Here is a 21,480-nt window from a genome sequence, read left to right on the forward strand (position 1 = left end):
GGAGACCACTGGGGCTGTTCTGTCAGGGGCTGGAGCTGACATGTAACTACGTATTTGTGTGTATTTTGTGCGTTTGAATCATATCTTTAGGCAGCGCAAAGCGGAGGACACAAGACTCTTCTGTACGGACACGCCATCCTCCTTCGGCATTCCTTCAGCTCTATGGTAAGAGTTTGCAAACAACTGATGTCAGAATACTGACAGACAAAGCTGACTTCTCCTGCTATCAGAGCAGGAACTACATGTACCAGGATGCATTGTGCCCAGGATCTTTGTCCCAATATCCTCTACACTCATATTTCCCATTTTCACAGTTGAAAAGATAGTTAGTGTAAACTGAAACTATTTTTTTTTTTTACCTACAATTTATATACCATCAACTCTGATTACATGTCCACATGAAAGGTGGAGAATTTCCCTTTAAGTATATGGCAGGCACATAAACATGTGAGCAAGGTCTTCTGCAGAGGTGTATGTGTGTGTGACAGCTCTGTCCTGTGTGCTTTGTTGAACACAGTACCTGGCCTGTTTGAAGACATCAAGGTCTCAGACAGATAAGCTGTCCTTTGACGTCGGTCTGCAGGAGGATTCAACAGGTAAGAGAAAAGCCCTGTACATTTTGCTTTTATCTATCCCACTGGCTCCTTTCTGTCCCTGTCTCTGTTCTCTGTCTCACTGTTTGCTTCTTTCACTTTATCTATGTCTCTCGGCTGTCTGCAACCCTCCCCCCTGCACCTTATTTGTTTATAAGCTTCTTTTCTCAGTAAATATTCCCTGTGGAGTACTGTAAATATACAAATGCATTACTTTTGTCAGTGCTGATTACATCTCTGCTGCACATTTGCATCATTATTTATTCCATACAGTGCATAGGATCAGCAGTCACCTCAATATGACTTAAAAAGATTGTTGCCATGGTGCATCTACATTTGTTCAAGCTCTCATTTCTGCCTACCCTCGGCTCATCGCATTATTAGTAATTGCAGATGACATTGGGGCAATGGCAATGTGGTGCTCTCAAAGATGTTCACTATATCAGGTTGTTTATATTACAATATGGAGACTGTGTGTGTGTGTGTGTGTGTGTGTGTGTGTGTGTGTGTGTGTGTGTGTGTGTGTGTGTGTGTGTGTGTGTGTGTGTGTGTGTGTGTGTGTGTGTGTGTGTGTGTGTGTGTGTGTGTGTGTGTGTGTGTGTGTGTGTGTGTGTGTGTGTGTGTGTGTGTGTGTGTGTGTGTGTGTGTGTGTGTGTGTGTGTCATTTGTAGGTGAAGCCTGTTGGTGGACCATCCACCCTGCCTCCAAACAGAGATCAGAAGGGGAGAAAGTGCGGATTGGGGATGACCTTATCCTCGTCAGTGTGTCCTCGGAGCGTTACCTTGTAAGTGAATCGTTTGCTGTTTGATGCTAGAGCTAGTGTTTGTATTGTGTGTGTGTGTGTGTGTGTGTGTGTGTGTGTGTGTGTGTGTGTGTGCATAATATATATGTCTTAGTAGGAAGGCATGAATGTCTTCTTCCCCTGATGTGACAACATTTCAGATTATCCTAATCCTGTTACCACTTGCTGCACTCTCGTCGTGACCTCTCTCCTGCGGGAGGCTTTTAACGTTAAAAGCAACAACTTTTACATCCTGGATGACTGCACGGCTGCTCACAATGACATTTTTTTGGAACTTGAAATGTCTTGTTGGTTGGATTTACCATTTCTTCAGAATGCTGTCAGTGCCATTTCAAAGGACTCACTCTTTTTTGTCTTTTGTTTTCATCCTCGTCACATCCCCTCACCCCCTTGCTGTCAATACAGATTATGTTCCTCTTGCACCGCTGAACTGACCTTTTCAGCAGTAACCTTCTTCTTTCTGTTACTAATGTAGTGCCCGGTTAAAACGTGCCTTTGGAACAGGCACATTGTTTGCGTTTTCTTATGTACTGCTCAGCCAAAAATCTACACTGCGCTCTCTTAAAGTCCTGAACAATAATCCTGCTAGGACATAACCGCGTCCCATAGCATAGAATTTACGCATCTTTTGCTAACTCTTGGGCACCAGGATATTTGAAGGAACAATACAGCTCATTCCAGCGTTGCATTGCTCATGTTTGAAATGTTTGAGTTAGCTAAAATGTCATGTCTCCGGACTCTCTTTCCTCATCTGTTCTTGTACCGTAGCCAGCGATGAAGAGAGAGATGTACCCAGCATGCTGGTTCTGGCAACTACATTTCACCCTACTAAAATATATGTCCTGTAGATTTCAAAAGCTTGCACCCTTCACTGCACTTCCTTGATCCTCAGTAGTACACCTGACAAGTCTGAAGTCAATTGGATGAAGGATTGCCGAGAGAATTGAAGGGAAGACTTACCAACAGTCAGAGTGATTCCATTTTATCAAGATGCCTCCCTGCCCTCTATGCTTCGATCAAAGCCCTGTGCGACCCTTGGAAAAATGTCCCCTGAGACCCATGAAGTTGGTGACAGCTGCCACGCTGTGTTTACCCCCCCCCCCCCCCATGGCGACAAGGGCGCGGCCAGATGACCACTATAGTCTTACTGTCACCAATATCTATCTGTCACCCACACAGTGGGGACAGAACCTCAAGGCTGCGAGGGGCTCCGGAGAGAGAGGATCATCAGGACACAGCTGCCATCAAAGTAGATTTTGGACACACAAAAACTGGGAAAATACACCCTTGTATAGTCACACACACACACACACACACACACACACACACACACACACACACACACACACACACACACACACACACACACACACACACACACACACACACACACACACACACACACACACACACACACACACACACACACACACAGCATCCCAGATGGTATGAATCCCCAAACACTCAAGGCATCTGTCTGTCATGTTTTATGCTTCCCTTAACGCTCGATGATAAACTGGAGTTTTTATCTGGATCAATGATTACAGAGAGTTTCAAACTTTAGCTGAACCCTGCGTCAATATCAACATTACATTTAATGTCAAACCTAGTGTCAACCTCCCTTACATTTAGTTTATAACCCAACTGTTTTGGGTTATCCAATAGAGATTTATCTTAACAAATGTTTTTTGTTATTGGTATTATTGTACAAAATAATTGATTATGTAGAACAGAGAAGTAAAACCAGGCAAGTAAAAATTAAAACTTCCTTCCATCTTTCCCAACAGACTGTCTTTGACAGTTTGACACATGTCCCTTCAACAGCGTTGATGTAGGCAAATATCTAATTGATTCTTCTTTCCTGCAGCACTTATCCATCTCCAACGGCAACATCCAGGTGGATGCTTCCTTCATGCAAACCCTCTGGAACGTCCATCCCATCTGCTCCGGCAGCAACATAGAAGAAGGTAGAGACTTCACACTGAACCCCAGCTTTCATAAGTTGTCACTACTTTCTCTATGATTCTGTTGTGATTTATGATGATATACCTTGAACATATGGAAGGAAAATATACACTTACAGTAACAAAAAAAGCAGGTGTAGGCTGTCAGATTAATGTCAATTGTATATCTAAAGATGGGGTGCTAAGAAGCATCTCGTTAGATATAGTCGGAAAATAGATAATGTAGAGATTTGGCTGTGACCATATTCCTTGTTGTTGAAGAACTCCATTTTATGTTAGAATGACAAATGTTTTCCATAACCGCATCTGCTTGGATTGCTTTATTGAAAAGTACGCTAAAATGCAAAATTGCGCTTTGTAATCTGCTGTTGTGCTTGAGATGCAAGGTTTTTCTAGATTGCATGTATGAGATGACAAGTAATCAAAGTGCAGGCAAAATCAGGAACAAAAATGTCCGTAGTGTCTCTTTATCTAATTAGTTCAGCAACACACTTACTTGGTTTCTGTAGCTAAAAGTAGCTACAGAGACCATTCAACTATTAAAATATTCAGCTTTTTCTGCATTTTCAGTGAAATTCATCCACAAATATTCACAGTTTACAGCATTCGCACGCATTTTCATCAGGAAATGCATTTTCTAGTTATCTTTCCTTTCTCATGCATTAGGCTACCTACTGGGTGGTCATGTGATGCGGTTGTTCCATGGACATGACGAGGTGGTGGCCATCCCAGGATCAGACCAGAGTGAAGAGCAGCAGAGGTGGGAAAGCGTTGACCCGACTGAATTACACCGCATCATTAGGGGTCACCATTAAGTGATGGCAAAGCAGTTATGTGGCACAAGAGAAGTTAAATGACCGGGAGTTACCCATAGCCCCTCAGCTGCCACCTCGCTTGATAAAAACGCTTCTGACCAGCGTGACACTAAGGCTCTCCGGGGAGCCAAAATGGCTGCTGAGTTATTTTTATCTACAGTATAGCGGTTTGGTGCCAACATAGATAAGGTGGGATGCAGAAAAAATGGCACGTTGGGCTCAAAGTGGGTCAAAACAGCGTCAAGGTTCATTCACACTCAGCCAGGTGCCAGGAGAAGTGTGTGTTTTCATGGGCACAAACACACACATGGTTTCTATTTTTAGAGCAGAGCGAGGTAAACGCGGAGGCGGGATCTGACATAATTTTCCCACTTTGGCTTGTCTCCTACTGTTGTCCTTGAAATTCAGCAAAGGGAGCAAGCTGTTTTGAGGTCTTACACATTTCTGGGGTAGATCAAACACACTCCAAGCTGTCAGCGGGGGGGTGATGAGCGATTTATTTTATCTTTGGGCCCAGTCACCCGTATCTCTGATAGACAGTGTAGCTGTGAGTTATCAGGGCGCACACGTCTCTGTTTGAAGGATGTGATGCTGCGGTGGGCAGAGTAAATACAGCCAGTGTGTATGTGTACATAACACATCCTTCCAGTGAATATCAGCGTGACGAATGAGGGTAAAAACAAGGTGCTGCTAAGCCAGTATGAATGACCTTGACAGTTTAATTGGTGGCTAGACATTTTATTGCATCCACAGACAGACAACCCACTCATGCTTGTCTGGCATCCCCAGGATAGTCAACTATGAGACGGGTAAAGCCGGAGCCAAGGCCAGATCCTTGTGGAGGCTGGAGCCGCTCCGAATCAGGTGGGTAGTGTTCCTCGCATGATCTGTTATCTATTTCCTTGCTTCCTCTTTCTCTGTATCAATTTTTTTTCCTCCATCCCACCTGTTCCTTTGTATTTCCTCTTTCTCATTTTTTCTTTCTACACCCCTTTGTCCTTTTCTCCCTCTCCCTACCTATTATTTAATGCTGCACTGTGGCCTCTGTCTCTTTATTCTTCTATCCCCCTCTTTCTTTCTCTTCCTTTCTTTCTCTCCCTTTTCTCTGTCAAGTCTTTGATCCGGGCTATTTTACAGTCTCCCAGGGATGCAGCCTTTTCCTTTTCAAATTCTGTGTCAAATGTGATATCTGTCACATTTACCCTGGTTTGTTTGCACTCCCTGAACAGAAACAAAGTGCATAATTACAGAAATGTTTTCAGTTATTTGCTAATTATTTTACCTCACGGCAGGCTAGATAATTAACAGCTGTCAGCAATGTTTGAATCATCTCATTAGCAAATATTAGGCTTTCAGGGCTTAGGAAATACACCCCTTTTTTCTCCTTGTATTTTTGCATTTAAACGTGTGGTTGTGACCTTGGCAGCTGGAGCGGGAGCCACATCCGCTGGGGCCAGCCCTTCAGACTGCGGCACCTGACCACCGGTCACTACCTGGCCCTGACGGACGATCGGGGGTTGGTGCTGCAGGACCGGGAGAGGTCCGACACCATCGCCACCGCCTACTGTTTCAGAGCCTCTAAGGTTAGGACGCAGATTCAAGGGCACTCATCATGTATTCACTCGATTCCCCGCTATTCTTCAAGGTGACCTGTGTCACATGGGATCAACCACACAATTCCTCATTAAACACCACTGAAAAAGGAATCACAGAGGCTCACCTCTAAACCTTTACAAATGAACAGCCCACTCCCCCTTGGAATGGAAAATCACAATTTTTCTAAGGACAATGAAGATTACAAGTGAGACCGGTGAGAATCTACACCATTGAGGTTAATTTAGCTGAACTTAACGAAGCGTCCATTTAGCCTGACTCTGTGTAATGGGAGTCCAGATATGGCCAGTGATTTTGAGCCATTTAGTGACCCTTCCAATTTGTATTTAAAGCAGAATATAAGTGCAGTCATTTATCATTGAAGACCTCATGTCGATAATGGGTTGCAGTTATATCTGAACCTAGCAAAAATAATAAAACTCCACTAAAACTCCACTTTTACAGACAAAACAGCAGATGCAGTTGACATTTGGTTGGTCGGTGATGACTAACATTCATGCAGTGTGTCAGAATGTGCACACATGTTTTGTATTGTGCCAGCAAACGTTTTTGATCCACACTGACAGCTTTGACGTTTTCATTTTCTCCTCCCCTGTGCAGGAGAAGCTGGAGCAGAGTCCCAAGCGGGACATCGACGGGATGGGAGTGGCGGAGATTAAATACGGGGACTCGCTCTGCTTCATCATGCACGTGGCCACAGGACTCTGGCTCTCCTACCAGGCACCTGATGTCAAATCCGCCCGTCTGGGTCCCCTCAAGAGACGAGTGAGTGGAGACAAACACAGGCACACACTGCTCTCTCTTTAATTGCACAGCATATAACAAAAAACAAACAGAATAAATACATAAATAACATTCCTTGCAGGGTATCATTATTCTGAGGGTTATGGTTTAGATTATTGTCTACTAGTTCGCCTTTTCCCTTGGCTATTGTGGCAGTAGAGATAGAGCTGTGCGATAATGTTGTCCACTGTTTAAATAGAGCCAGATAGCCTGTAGTGTCAGCACCTGTGATCCAGACATTGTGGCTCAGTGCAGGCTGGACACTTTCTCTCCATTAAAAGGCTTCCTCTTCCTTTTTTGGTCCCACCCCCCCTATCCTCCCTCCCCTCTTCCCTGTCTCACACCCTTTCTCCTCCTCTCAAGGCGTGCCTACATTCTGAAGGTCACATGGACGACGGGCTGACCTTGCAGCGCTGTCAACACGAGGAGTCTCGTGCCGCACGGATCATCCGCAACACCACTTTACTCTTCAAGCGATTCATCAGGTGTGCCAAACGTTGCACTGCTGTTCCTCACTAATGCGCACATGATCGCACAAATTGCCCAATTAAACCAAATTACATTCCACATTTGTCTTGAGCCACTTTATTAGGGTAATCTGCAAAATGTCCTTTCGTTTTTACACGTTGCTTTAGCGCCCCACTGATGAGGCTAGAGCATCATTAATAGAGATGATAAAACAATCAGTTTACAGATGAATCCTCAAATCCAGCCATCTCAAAGCCCCGCAGACTCTCACATAGTCCACACGAAAGTGATGTAACGTCCTTCCAGATTGTGAACGCACCCAGTGGGGAGTTAAGCTTGGAGCCTGTGCGTTTTGACTGAGTGGGGCGCCAAAGCCCCAGACAGCTCCCTCACTGGTGCAGAGTCAGACACACGTTTCCAAAAGGCAAACTTTGCAGCAGCGTCACGGCTACGCACTGCCAGCTGTGAGAAAAGAAGCTGTGGAGCACGTCAGCGGATGCTTCCAGTGCCCTTATCTGTTATCAATAGTCCTCGCTGTCCCCTGGGCCGGGATCGCTGGGCACTCAATGGCGGGAACATGTGAGAGTCTGTCAGCCTCCCCCGCAGGGCGCCTGTGACACATACATCCCTGCACCCCCCTCCCACACGAACGACAGGAGCTATTTTTAGCAGGCCAGCGGAAATCAGCATTTCAGCATGGATGAACCTGTGGGCTAAACATTGTGTTAGTCATCACAGCCTCTCCGGGAGTCTGCTCAGCCTTCCAATTAGAACGTAATCACCAGGATGTTATTTTATTTGTGATGAATGGGAGTGTTTTGTTAACTATACATGCAGTGGTCATAATTGAATGAGGGGTCATTCGTGATGTGTTACTGTTCCCTCTCTTTCTCTTTCCCAGAGACCTGGATTGTCTGGGTGTTAAGAATAGGATACTGGTCGCACTACCTGTAGAGGAGGTCCTCCAAACCCTCAATGACCTCATCACCTACTTCCAGCTCCCCGACGTCGAGCTGGAGCACGAAGAGAGGCAGATCAAGTTACGCTCACTCAAGAACCGGCAGAACCTATTCAAACAGGAAGTGAGTTTCATCGTAAAGGAAAGCAAACCAACAGGCCATGAAATATCAATTAATAACACAGGAAGCGATTCTGCAGAGCAGCATAACAAATGAAAGCCCTCTGGGGGGGAAAAGAGTTTGACTTGTGATGGAGGCAAATGTACTAAGTGACTGCACACATGAGTGAGCTGAGAGCAGTGGCAAACTTGCAGGAGATTGAGTATGTGAAAAGGCTAAAGCAATGGATTCTTTGTCGTGCGTTTCAATGCCATCTCGTAGCTAAAGGCATTGCATTTGAGGGTGTCAGCAGTTTTGGTGTCATACGTTTTCCCGAGGCTGGCACAAGAGCACTGAAGCTTTCTGCTAAACCCTCTGGGAACTAAATTGCTTTCATCAATTATGACATGTCAGCCTTACTGAGGGGGCCTATAATGTCAACTATCCATTCACCCCTAAACACGTATAGGCTGCAACATGTCATAATATCAATGAGCTAACATGCATAGATATAAAAGACCCACCTTAAAAAAATATATATATACACTTTATGTGGTTCCAATGTTTGCAAATAATGCATATTTTAGCAATTCATCTGTCATATGTTCTCTGTTTCTTCTGTCTTTCTATGATAATAAACCAAAACAGCCCATCTCTGTCCCACCCCTAATATTTTACATTAACATTAAGGAGGTACATTTATTCCCAGCTGACTCATGGTATTTCCCTGGCATTATAAATCACCCGCAATTCCATTTTGTCTTTTTACGGCGCCCATTTAGCATATCTGATCACTATAGATATTTCTCGGTAGTATAAATCACCACGACACAGCCACACAATGGGACAAGGGAGAGCCCCAGGGCTGCGTTCAGAAGGGTGGACTAATTGAACGCTGAATTGCTGTTGTCAGTGCGTTACATGCATGTATTTAAAATTCATGTTATATTTGCGTGGTTATGCTCATGTGATGGGTCACTGTGCATTCCTTCAGGGCATGCTGACTCTGGTGTCCAACTGCATCGATCGACTAAATGTATACAACAGTGCCGCCCACTTCGGAGAGTGTGCGGGGTCAGAGGCCGGAGCAGCATGGAAAGACATTCTCAACCTGCTGTATGAGCTGCTGGGTAAGAAAACGGTCCAGCACACACAGCCACACATGTACCTACACAAACGCTCGCACCTAAAAACGATCCCCTCCTGTAATCAATCACAGAGACGAGAGTCGTTGTTTGAAGATAAAGTGGCTGCAGGGGCGATAAAGAAGTGTGCTGACCTGGTATTTAACCAGCCGAAAGCAGGCACCTCACAGCGGAGGATTACAATCGGAGGTTTCAGATTTAAAGAGGCCCTGTTAGGCTCTTTGGAGTTTTCCCTTTTCTGTAGTTTGTTATATAGATTTTCGCGCATGTAAAAGGTCTACAAAAGCTAAAAGTTTCTCTCTTGCGCTTCTATTGGCTAGCGCTCCAAGACATTGTACATGATACGCTAATCAATCAAAGCAGACTAGGCTCTGGTTTTCGTCAGAGGGTGAAAAGAGGTGCTGCAGCACATGACAAAAATAAAGAGCTTTTTAAACATTAAAGCATGGAGACAGTTGAGGCATAAAAAGACAAATATGAAGCTGAAAATGAGCATAATATATCCTCTTTAAGCTTAAAATGTACACTGATACACAGCAGACACACCATAAATACTTAGTTCCATCAGTCACCACGCATACTCACATTTTTGGGGAGAAAAAATTCACACATTAACACAAAAAGGTGTTTTTTTGTTGTTGTTTATCGGTACGCTGCTCTGTTGTATTTACTTGCTCTTGATTTGCTCTTTCTGTTCCCATAGCACGTCATCAGCCCTGCCTTTGCAAAATCATCAATTTAACCTCTTGCACTGCCAGCATATGCCCTGTCAGATATAGACGTATCTTACTAAAATGATCTGGCAGGGAAAAATATCCGTCTCTGTCTGAAATTCCTGCTGAGTCTGACCAATATAATGTTTGGCTGAAACAATTCCATCACCAGTTGTTACATAAAGAAGCCTTTGCAAGCAGGCATTATTTCCTTCCTGTCAAGATATGGGTTACATTTGTTGAAAGAGAATTATGATGTTCTTTATGTATAGTTTATCTTCCATCCTATCACGCTGAAGCCCCACTGCCATACAGACGTGTCCTTCACACTCTTATTTACTTTGATGTCACCTCCTGGCTTATTTTAGTTTTCAAGCCACGTCTCTTTCTTCCCCCCTTCCCTCCTTCATACACCTGCCCTGGCGCAGCGCTAAGTGGATTTGGGATGCCTCCCTCCTTTCTTCCCTGTCTGTCTGCGTTGGATGACCCTGTCTATTTTTTCCCAGGATGAAATGTGGGTGTGTTTGTCCACTTGTATGTCTTTTCTCTCCTTGTATCATTCCCCCCCTCTATCTTAAGCATCTTGAATGAATATCAATAAGGGTGTCAAAGCAGAACCTTCCTTGGCTCTAGGCATTCATTTAAGGGGTCCACCTCTGGCTGACATTGTTTTTGCTATTGTACTGAAGGGCATCCATCAAATGGCTTTCAATACCCTTTTTTACCTAAAACCCATGCAATCTCTCCTTGTAACCTGCAGCTGCGTTAATAAGAGGGAACAGGAACAACTGCACACAGTTCTCCAACAACTTGGACTGGCTGGTTAGCAAGCTGGAGAGACTGGAGTCTTCTTCAGGTATGATCATTATTATTCCAGTAAAACAGCATGTTCTGTCAGAGAGACATCACAGAGCTATCCAGTTCCTTTAATGGCAAAGCAGCGCTCCTCGACAGGGACATGAGTTTTAAAAGATGAGAAGGATGACACTGCTTGCCTTGAAATTATATACGTAGGTACCTCTACTTTTAAATTAATGATAAAGAATGCACCAGCAGCTCTCCTTGTTAATCGATGCAGAGTGGATATCTCTTGGACGTGTGTCCTCTGGTGTGTCTTTATTTGTGTCTTTCCGCTGGTGCTAATTGATGAATTTGTGGACGTGCAGGCATCCTGGAAGTTCTGCACTGCATTCTAATTGAGAGCCCAGAGGCGCTCAACATCATCCAGAGAGGACACATCAAGTCCATCATATCACTGCTCTACAAGCACGGACGCAACCACAAGGTAAACAGCAAGTTTAGGGTACAATTTCTGCAGAGATATAAAATAACAACACATCTGGGCTCTTTTCTTGTGTGCATAATATTTCTGTAACGTAATTTGAGGTACAAGAAGAATAATTAATTAAAGTGGAAAATGAAGGTCTGGTGAAAATAAACCACAATAGCTAATTATATTAAGTTAATGCAACAATAAAACATGTTCTTAATGGAATCATTTATTATTTTGGCAAAAACATGTACGTTTAGTTTGCTGTCTTGCTGGGTCTAATTACAAAATGTATAACATGCATGTAATTATGAAACTGAAGCCCCATCCATTAAGTTTGGAATAACTTGAAATGGATGGAAATAGTCATCCTGGCTCCGTCCAAAGGTAACATCCCCCTACAGCTTTGCCGAAACATCTTCATACAGTCAAAGCTGGTTGCCTGGCAACAGCTCTTGACCAAGAAATGGTCCAGCACAAAACCCCTCTTGAATGGCTAATTTCTGTTGATACAACTGTAGGGGGCTAAAGGGGGGTTTTGTTTCATCATTTTGAACACGGCAGGATTGCTGTTTCCTCATTCTGTAAAGCTAAAAAGCTAAGCTAACCGATCGCTGGCTTAGGCTAGAGGTTTACTTTAACCCAGGGTTATATCGATCTTCTAATTTAACTCTATGCAAGTAAATGATTAATTGTATCTTCAAATAAGTCTAGCTTTTCTTCCAAGTTATGCCAAAAAGTAACTTGATTGCTGTCAAAAACCTTCAAGCGCAAAAGCTCACATCAACCATCAAGTGCCTGTTTATCTTGCATCTAGCCATGTCCAGTTCTCTCCTCATTAGACTCAGAAAACGCTTCACTCGATGCACATTCATTTCCATAACAGTTCCCTTAGGGCCTTTTCGTCACCATTTCTTGTCTTCATCAACTAATTCAGCTCACCTTCTAGCAGCAGTCTAACTTCCATATTTAACAGAAGGTTCCTGGGGTTTAGTTGCAGTTTGTCCCTGTTACAAATGAATCAGTTTAACAGGAAAACAAGATCAGGAGCAAGGAGTCAGCTGGCCCGGGTCATAAATTAGCCCGAGTCTATCATTTAGCTCTGCAAGCGGGAGAAAAAAGGGCCAATGATAAAGCATAGGTGCTCTAGCCTGTCGCCCTTGGCTGAGCTTCCCGCCCCATTTAATCCTACTCCTTTGTTAAGCTAACATCAAAGAGATTTTATTGGACATGATTTTGCCCCCAATAAGCATCTCTGAGTAATTACACAGCAGTTGCATGGTCTGTCCCTAGAGCTTGACAGTGAAGGGGACAGAGATAATAAGTAACTTCTGGGAAGGGGTGGATTCATATCCAGAGCAAAATAAGATAATTGTGAAATATTTTTTGGGGAACTGTTGCTCTTCCTTTTGCCATTGTAGCTTATTTCCCTCCTTGTTGCCGCCACTTTCCCGCTTTAGATTCTGGATGTGCTCTGCTCGCTATGTGTGTGTAACGGCGTAGCTGTGCGAACCAATCAGAACCTCATCTGCGATCACCTGCTGCCCAAGAGAGATCTGCTTCTGCAAACACAGCTGGTCAATGATGTCCAGAGGTAAGTCTCACCAAGTCTCTTTTTATCATGCTGAGGTTTTTGTGATTTAATAAATTGTATTGCACCAATAAAACAAAAGGAAACTGTAATTAATAAAGACTTCGTAATAACAATGTAAACAGGAACTCAAGCTCACCTCAAAGTATACAATTTTAAGGGACCTGAGCGACATTGTAAGTATATTGTTCTATACATATTTCCTCTCCTAATATAATGGTATTCAAGCTGAATTTTTAAACTTCCGTTACATTTTGTAATTGAGGGTGCAATGGGATAACATCATTCAAGTGTCAGACTTGTCATAACGGGTAGTTTATTATCAAGCTAACTTTAATTATTTTCCACCTAGTTCAGTTAGCAACTCTACAGTTATACCAGGTAGTTACTGCGTGAAAATACAGTGTATATACAGTATACGTTATAATTAACGGGAAGTTTAAGTTCAATCTTACAAACCACCGCTGTATAATATAAATGCATCCACAAGCCAGAATCCCCAACCTCCTTGTTGTTGGTGTGTGCACATTACAAGCATTCCACTGGACTGTGTAATTGAGTGTTAAAGGAATACATCTAAACTACATGTCAAGCATAGATCATGTACCCTTAACAACATGGTCTGCATACTTTGATTGAGGATCATGCAGGCTCAAACATGAGGTTTAGTTTGCTCAATGAAGCAAGATGAGAATGTACTCTGTCTTTAGGTCTCCTATTATGCCATATATTCCTTACATAGTTTGTCTTTGTACGATGAAAAGAAGCACTGTGGTGAGGGTTAGATCGTTTTAAACTTGGATTTACTCTTACAAATCTTGTTGGATCCTTTTCTTGACACTAGCAAAGTGGTCTGCTTTGCTCTGACTTGCTTAAAGCTATCGACTCAGAACTTACTGAACCAAATACATTAGAAGCAAATTAAATTATCTTGTCCTGAGAAAAGACTTTTTCATTAGTTTTCAGAAGAAGAAAAAAAAGATATTACAAATGAATATGAGAATATCTGATATCTGTCTGCCTCTGAGAGATAACTAGTGATACCATGTTTCATTTCATTGCCAGTATGAGACCGAACATCTTCCTAGGGGTGAGTGAGGGCTCGGCTCAGTATAAGAAGTGGTATTACGAGCTGATGATCGACCAGGTGGACCACTTTGTGACCAGCGAGCCCTCGCACCTGAGGGTGGGCTGGGCCAACGCTAAAGGCTACGCTCCCTACCCTGGAGGAGGAGAGGGCTGGGGAGGCAATGGAGTAGGAGATGACCTTTACTCGTATGGTTTTGATGGACTCCATCTTTGGTCAGGTCAGTGGGAGAGAGAACATTCTCTGTTTGTGTGAAACGAAGAAACCATAGTTCTATCAGCACAGGCTCCACCTTCTACAGGACTTTACGGGTGCTGTGGGTGGAGCTTGGAAGAATGTACCTGTCTTAAATACTGTGTGGTCTGCATGTATGCAAGACTATGAACTTTATCAATTCAGTTCTTTACAATACACACATAGGCCAAAATACACACACTCCCCAAGGTTCCCACGTCAAGTCCCTTCAGACTGAGCTGCTGCCAAATGGGTAGGATCGTCCTGATTGGCACTAGCAGGCTACGTTTATGAAAATTATAGTAACAGAACATGCACTTTTGATTTGAGAAGAGTATAACCCATAGAGTCCAGTACAGTGTGGAGCCTGTGTGAGATAGAGCTCAGCTCATTAAATAAAGAAGCCAATGTAATAAAGATTAATGGTAACCCTGGGCTACAGCCAGGTAGACAGTTCCCCACAGCGATGATCTCCTTGCCCAGAGGGTGTGTAACAGTTTGGGCAATCTTGCATGTTCAGCCCTGTTTGTGATAGAAAGAGGTGCCAGCATCACTCTCTAGGTTCACACAAAAACGGTGTGTGTGTCTCCTGAACAGGTCGTATCCCGCGGGCGGTTGCGTCCTTGAACCAGCACATCCTGACATCAGAGGATGTGGTCAGCTGCTGTTTGGATCTAGGAGCTCCCAGCATCTCTTTCAGGATCAACGGACAGCCTGTGCAGGGCATGTTTGAGAATTTCAACACGGACGGGCTCTTCTTCCCCGTGGTCAGCTTCTCTGCAGGGGTCAAGTGAGTGTTTGTTTGTTACTCCTGTGTGTTGTCTGAGGCAAATCGACTCCCTGAAATGTCTCTGATGAATGAGCTACACACAGAATGAGAAGCACAGTCAGATAAGACAGAGAAGCCAAAAATAAATTCATAAAAAATATATATTGCACTACACTCACACCAACTCTACCCTGCGTGAAATCCATCTAATCCACACACCTTTTCTGGTCCAAATTCATCAATCGTCAGGGGCTTGAAATTGGACCCAAGTAAGGCAGGTCTCATATTCTGCTCTGTTGCCATGGTGACCACAGATGGTGTGATTGACAACACTTTAAAAAGAAATGTCAAGCTCCAGTAGTTTCTCCACGATGATTGGCTCTGTCTTTGTAGAGCAAAAAAAGCATTTTGTATTAACAGCTTTCACTCTTTGAGGAGCATTTGACACCAAGAGACAACAAGAGACTGGTCTGATTTGATTTGTTCATGTAGGCTATTTGAAAATGTAATTGGCAGATGAAAATGAATCCTCAAAATGTAATATCATACCTGATTGTCAGTGGGATGGGAAACTAATTGCATGTGACTACGAGTGTAAACCATATTTGTATTGCTCAAACGGTTAAAGCAACAGGCCATTGTTTTTTTTAAAGATGTCATGACTTTTGGTTTGATGATTTTGTTACAAGAAGTATTAGAAAATCAAGTTTATTACAAGTAATCCTAAGGGGACATGAATGTCAACTTTCATGGCAATACACCCAGCAGTTTTTGAGACATTTCAATTAGAGTTACATTCAGCACCTTATGACGTCTCCCAGCTTGTTCTTGAAACTGAAACGCTGAATGGGGCGAGCATCTCCACAGATTTAAAAGTGCCAAAAAGTAACAACCACACATCTTCACTCTTCAATAATTGAGGGCTGCAGTCAGAATAGGCTTGGTTCCGTCACCACTACTACTCCAGGAGCTATTTTTGGCGGCCTCAGGAGAGCCTCTTCACAGTGATGGCCTGTGACGTTTTTCTCTGTCTAAGAGCTAAACTTGTCCCTTGTTAAAGCAGAGGCTGGAACTGATTGAAGTGGATTTAGAGGAGAAAAACGGTTACATGTAGCTGCACGGTAGAATTACTTTTCACTGTCTGATTCTTCCATTTACACCTGTGTGATCCTCAATTATGATTAGATTTGTAACTTATATTTACACTCACCTTTTTCCCATTAATGAACTACTCTTTCTCCTACCATTTTCTGTGTACAGAGTAATAGACCTAAGAACATTTTATCTCATTAGGGTGCGTTTCCTGTTGGGTGGTCGACATGGTGACTTTAAGTTCCTGCCTCCGTCGACTTACGCTCCATGTTACGAAGCTCTGCTGCCCAAAGAGAAGATGAAGGTGGAGCCAGTGAAAGAGTACAAGAGGGATGCTGAAGGAGTCCGAGATCTGCTCGGCACAACGCAGTCCATGTCTCAGGCCTCCTTCATCCCAATACCTGTTGAAACTAGCCAGGTAAACTAACATGAGACGGGAGAACAAACGTCATAATCGTTTATAATTTTGTGGTTTAAATTCATATTTTTTTCCCCCTCAGATTGTTATGCCAGTTCATTTAGATAAAGTCCGAGATAAACTCGCTGAAAACATCCATGAACTCTGGGGGATGAATAAAATAGAGCTGGGCTGGTCGTATGGCAAGGTAAGAAATAAGCAATTATATATTTTTTCTTATAAAACACTCACAGCAAACTCATCACTCTGGATCGGAAGATAAAAAGCAGAACCCATACATTTTGCCATGTTTTTGGAGAAATAAACTTCACAATTACACATTTTCTTAACACATTTGAGTTAAACAGCAGCTTTAAATGCAATAGTTTGTACTAGTGTAAGAATGGAATCATCAAAAGCCTGTACGTCATCTTGCTTTCTCTTTTATAATTTGCTGTTCACACGAAAAGAGGGTAAGTGGAAAGAAAACTCTAATTTTCCATGGTCGACGCTTTTCATTACATTTGTTTAGACTCCTCATTCAAGTTTGTTTGTAGATAGCGGAGTCATTGTATCTGTGTTTTAGTGGGAGTCATACATTATTAAGTGTTGTTTCACCAAAGGGCAGAACAAGGTTTTTTGGCATAATCTGTGAAGCAATAAACCAAGAGGAAATCCTTTATTCTTATTGTCTGCATTTAGCTTTTCCCCTTATAGACACATTTTGAATTGATCCTCAGATATAATGTGTAATGAAAATGTAAACCCAAGGCTTGATTTGATGATGCAGTTAGACTTTTTGGGAAAAATGCTTGTTTGTTTTCTGGCTGGAAGTTATATGAGAAGATCAATATCACTCTCTTAGCTTATCTTAGTTTACCATAAAGATTAGATGCAGGGGAAGAGAGGTAGCCTGGCTCGGTTTAAAGTTCAAAAATACAACCAGGCGGCAGACTTTTTAGTACGGATTTAACAAACAAGATCAATGTGTTAATTAGTGAGCCTTAGAGGCGTTTTCTGGATATGAGGTTTTTCGTGAGAGAGAGAGAGCCAGGCTAGCTGTTTCCCCCTGTCTGCTAACCATCTTCTGGTACTGTTGACAAGACAGTGAATAAGTGTATTTCCCAAAATGTCCAATTATTTATTCAAAGATGGTTTCAAGACGGCCATTTGGCATCATTACCCCAAATTATTTGTATTGATGTATTTTATTATACCTGCAGTTCATTATATCCAAAATGTAAATAGTTCATCTTTAGTTTCTTATGGCGCATTTCCACTGCAGCGCGGTTAAGCATGCCGTGCCAAACCCGGCCCGTTTTTTGTTGCGTTTCCACTAGGGGTAGTTCCGGCTAACGGGTACTGTTTCACAGTTTTTCTGGCTCTCCAAAATCCAGGTTCTTTCCAGGCCAGCAACCGGGCTGAATATGCTAAACTAAGTAACAACATACTGATACCGGATAGTAAAAAACCATGAATTAATGCTTTGACAAGTCTGCAGACAGACGGCAGGCGAAAAACCTTTTAAAATGCGTGTTTTCTGAATGGAGATCGGCTAAGCTAACGTTGTATGCTCCGACCGTCCACACTCACAACAACGGCCTATACAGACATAAATAAACCAGCGACTGTATTCGCCATGACACAGACAGTCTGTGGTTTGTACTTGTTTAACTTTTGTCCAGTTTCTGAACAGATATGAGGAGCTGTGAGCTCTGAGTACTAACAGCTAACGGCTGATGGTTTTGTGTTTCGCATTGAAGATGACGTCACGGCTCCGCCTACACTGCGTTACTATAGTTACTACCCCAGTTCCTAAACTGTAATGGAAACGCAGCATAAAGCGAGCCTGGCCTACCAAGGCCTAACTATACCGTACTATACCGTGCGAGGCCTTGCAGTGGAAATGCGCCATAAGTCAATGGCTTTCTTGTTTTTTTGTGCAAAAGATAAGATCAAATTGACCTGTTTTGTCCTTAAAGAAACGGATGACAACACAAACAACAATACAGCACACAGCTCTTATGTCTATAATACGAAAAGTAATGTATATTAGAATGGCTCAAATCGACTACATTTAGCATCAACACTGATTTGGAAGACTACACAAAATGTGAATTTCGCTTTAAAGCTCAGATTCAGGGGTGAGAGGCACAATTTGGTCAAATAGTTAGATTACATGACATGTTACTTGTTAGACGTTTTTATCCAAAGCGACGTACATACTCAATAATGTGGACAATCCCAACAGGAGCAATGTGGGGTGAAGTGTCTCAGGGACACAACGACATGCTGAGTGCAGTGCGGTTTGAACCTGTGACCCCCTGATCCGAACACCAAAGCACAACCCACTGCACCACACGCCTCCCGCGTTTAGACTAAACCATAATGCATATAGTGATATATGTACAGTGATTTTGATTGTGTGGTACAGCTTAATCTGTGCTCTGTTGTTGTCATCCATTTACATTCATTAGACTACCACGTCCTACATTACAGCAGAGATAATAAGCAAAGTGCAGCTTGTTATGTAGCGCTTCTTGTTTAAAAATACTTCTTTTTTTTAATGTGTTGTTTTTTCCGTAGATGTAATTCTGTAAAATGAAGAGCTGCCAGAGAACAGATTACCCACAGAGTTCTTGTACTATTCACAAAAGAGCTGGCTGGTGTTCATTGGACCCACACGCACAGCTGCATATCTGTACGCTGCCCTGCATGTTTTCTTGGTAAACATCCGCAATTGCCATGCCGCCTCCGCTGAGCAGCATTGCCAAAGGGATTATTTGGCATTCGGTGCAGCCTCAAGAGAGGCTTCGCACCTCTCGCTTGGTATGCCAGTGGTACACCTTTTCTCTCTCCCCCAAGAAAACATGCTCCCTTGTTCCTCCTCATAACTCTCTTTCATGTTCACTAGAGTAGACTGTCTTATCACCAGTAGCACTCCTCTCCTTGTTGGTTCACAATGACACTGACTTACAAGGGTGTGCATTTCATGTGAATATATTCAGTAAACTTTCCTACATGCTGTACAAATAGAGTGCGTAGACTGTGGACCAAAGTTGTAGGCAACAAAGAGAAGTTAAAATATGATATCTGTGACTGTTCACTTTTCTCACAGATAAGGGATGATAATAAGCGGCAGCATCCGTGCCTTGTGGATTTCTCCAAGCTGCCAGAAACGGAAAAGAACTACAATCTGCAGATGTCGACAGAAACACTGAAGTATGTCGAGTATTAAGGATCAGTTTTCTTCACGGTCCTTTTGTTTTTGAGGAGAAAAATAAAAAGGGGCTGTGGGACGGAGTCAAAAAGAGAAAAAGACAGATTTATTACAAAAAAATATTAAATAACAATAAAGATTTTCTTTAGGTAGTTTTTAACATTTTAACATTTGTCATTAATAAGAAGCATTTCAAACATGACAAATAAGGGCAATCAATATGATAAACAATACAATTAGGAACAATATATAAGTCAATTGACAATAATATATTTAGAATCTTTAAAAAAAATTGGTATATGTACTTTCATATTATCCCAGACACATCTGGGGGACACTGATGCCTTCCTGAGTGATACCAAACTCATTTTTACTGTCACTCTGTCCTTTTGCAAGGTGTGAAGAAAATATATCAAAAGCACACGACACCCAGTGCATTCCTCTGGGTATTCCCCGGCCCTTTTCCTGCTGACAGATTAGGACACGCACAATTTAACCTATCACTGCTCCATTTGAACACCCCCAACTCTTCAATCGCTACTTTTGGAACTTCACAAACTGTCAAATCAGAAGTAATAACTATCACAGTGAGGATTAAACACTATCTGCAGCCTCATTGGTTCCATCACTTTCTGTTTCTCCCTACAGGACCCTGCTGGCGTTGGGCTGTCGGGTAGTTCAGGTCAATCCAAATGCTGAGAGCTCCCTCAAAAAGATAAAACTCCCCAAAAAGTAATTGCGCATGCTTATAGTTGTTGTACAAAATCCATCAAAACACAATTTCCTTCTTTAAATGTATCTTGTCGCTGTTATTACACATTGTGATTGTATCATGTAATAATAGACAGGAAATACAATATGGCAAATAGAACATGGCAGTAAAAGCTTTCATGGTAAACCCAGAAGAAACATATCGGTTTAATAAACTGCATGTAAAGATTGATATCAGGCTATACATGTGGGTAAACTAGTCCTGGTGGATTTACACTTTTATTACTTCCATAACATTTTTTATTGTCTTTTTTCTTCTAGCTTCATGATGTCCAATGGTTATAAGCCGTCTCCTCTGGACCTGTCTGATATAAAACTGACTCCAGGTCAGGAGCTGCTGGTGGACAAACTGGCAGAGAACGCACACAATGTGTGGGCCAAGGACCGCATCAAACAGGGCTGGACTTATGGCATTCAGCAGGTACGGGAAATAAAATAAACTATTATTTTGGTAAGAAAAATTATCTTACCTTAATAAGCACCTGAGATGCTTATTTAATACCCTTATTTATATAACGAAAAATAGTCATTGTCATATTTTTAACTCTGTGTCTCGCTTTACTGCTGTTTTTTTTAATATATGTTCTGTTCCTCCCTCATGGTTCATTTATTCACCTCCTATACAGTCTCTTCCTTCCACACGTCAGACGGCTTATTCAGTAGGACATTTCCTGGATATGTGTCATTATTCAATACATAGCAAGATGTTCTGCAGGAAGGGGTAACAAGTCAAAGAACATATTGTACAGAAAACACTCAGTGCAGCCTCTTCTCATCTAGCAAAGTGCAGAACTGAATACGGCGACTGATTATAAGCTCTTTAGTGTATTTTGGTACCACTGCCATGAAATTGGATCAAAACCCTCTCCTGAAATAATGAATTTTCCCCTGCCTTTTTTTCCCATGATGTAATGTAGAATGTGTCATCCATGTGAAATTCATCTTGTTTCTGTGGTCAGTTTGTTGGTTTGAGATTTTAAGTAAAAAACGGTATAGTCTTTGTAGTGTGTTTGCTTTTCATTTACTATGAAACGTAGATTTATATTGTGTATTGAACAATGATTTGATGTATATTGCAAAGTGTTATCAATCTT

At 42.4% G+C, this 21,480-nt stretch overlaps 1 protein-coding gene across 19 annotated transcripts in view; it reads left to right on the top strand.

The window, feature by feature from the left end:
• Positions 1-21,480, top strand: part of LOC307046252 (ryanodine receptor 3) — a 128,117-nt gene that overhangs the window by 33,129 nt on the left and 73,508 nt on the right. For 17 of the 19 annotated variants that reach the window (XR_013810119.1, XM_079692574.1, XM_079692577.1 and 14 more), the window contains 21 exons: positions 91-165; positions 518-596; positions 1,265-1,377; positions 3,263-3,362; positions 4,026-4,119; positions 4,964-5,038; positions 5,601-5,757; positions 6,389-6,553; positions 6,935-7,056; positions 7,941-8,121; positions 9,092-9,227; positions 10,716-10,811; positions 11,122-11,240; positions 12,686-12,819; positions 13,882-14,123; positions 14,735-14,927; positions 16,200-16,416; positions 16,499-16,603; positions 19,514-19,617; positions 20,264-20,347; positions 20,648-20,807. Coding sequence is in view for 18 of the 19 variants with exons in the window: in XM_079692574.1 (XP_079548700.1) it covers positions 91-165; positions 518-596; positions 1,265-1,377; positions 3,263-3,362; positions 4,026-4,119; positions 4,964-5,038; positions 5,601-5,757; positions 6,389-6,553; positions 6,935-7,056; positions 7,941-8,121; positions 9,092-9,227; positions 10,716-10,811; positions 11,122-11,240; positions 12,686-12,819; positions 13,882-14,123; positions 14,735-14,927; positions 16,200-16,416; positions 16,499-16,603; positions 19,514-19,617; positions 20,264-20,347; positions 20,648-20,807 (2,751 nt within the window). In the remaining variant the exon portion in view is untranslated. Of the gene's footprint in view, positions 1-90; positions 166-517; positions 597-1,264; positions 1,378-3,262; positions 3,363-4,025; positions 4,120-4,963; positions 5,039-5,600; positions 5,758-6,388; positions 6,554-6,934; positions 7,057-7,940; positions 8,122-9,091; positions 9,228-10,715; positions 10,812-11,121; positions 11,241-12,685; positions 12,820-13,881; positions 14,124-14,734; positions 14,928-16,199; positions 16,417-16,498; positions 16,604-18,920; positions 19,225-19,513; positions 19,618-20,263; positions 20,348-20,647; positions 20,808-21,480 lie in introns of those variants that run through there. The other 2 variants (XM_079692566.1, XM_079692567.1) reach the window with 2 other exon arrangements.

This window comes from Notothenia rossii, assembly GCF_949606895.1.
Source record: "Notothenia rossii genome assembly, chromosome: 7".
Taxonomy (NCBI): Eukaryota; Metazoa; Chordata; class Actinopteri; order Perciformes; family Nototheniidae; genus Notothenia; species Notothenia rossii.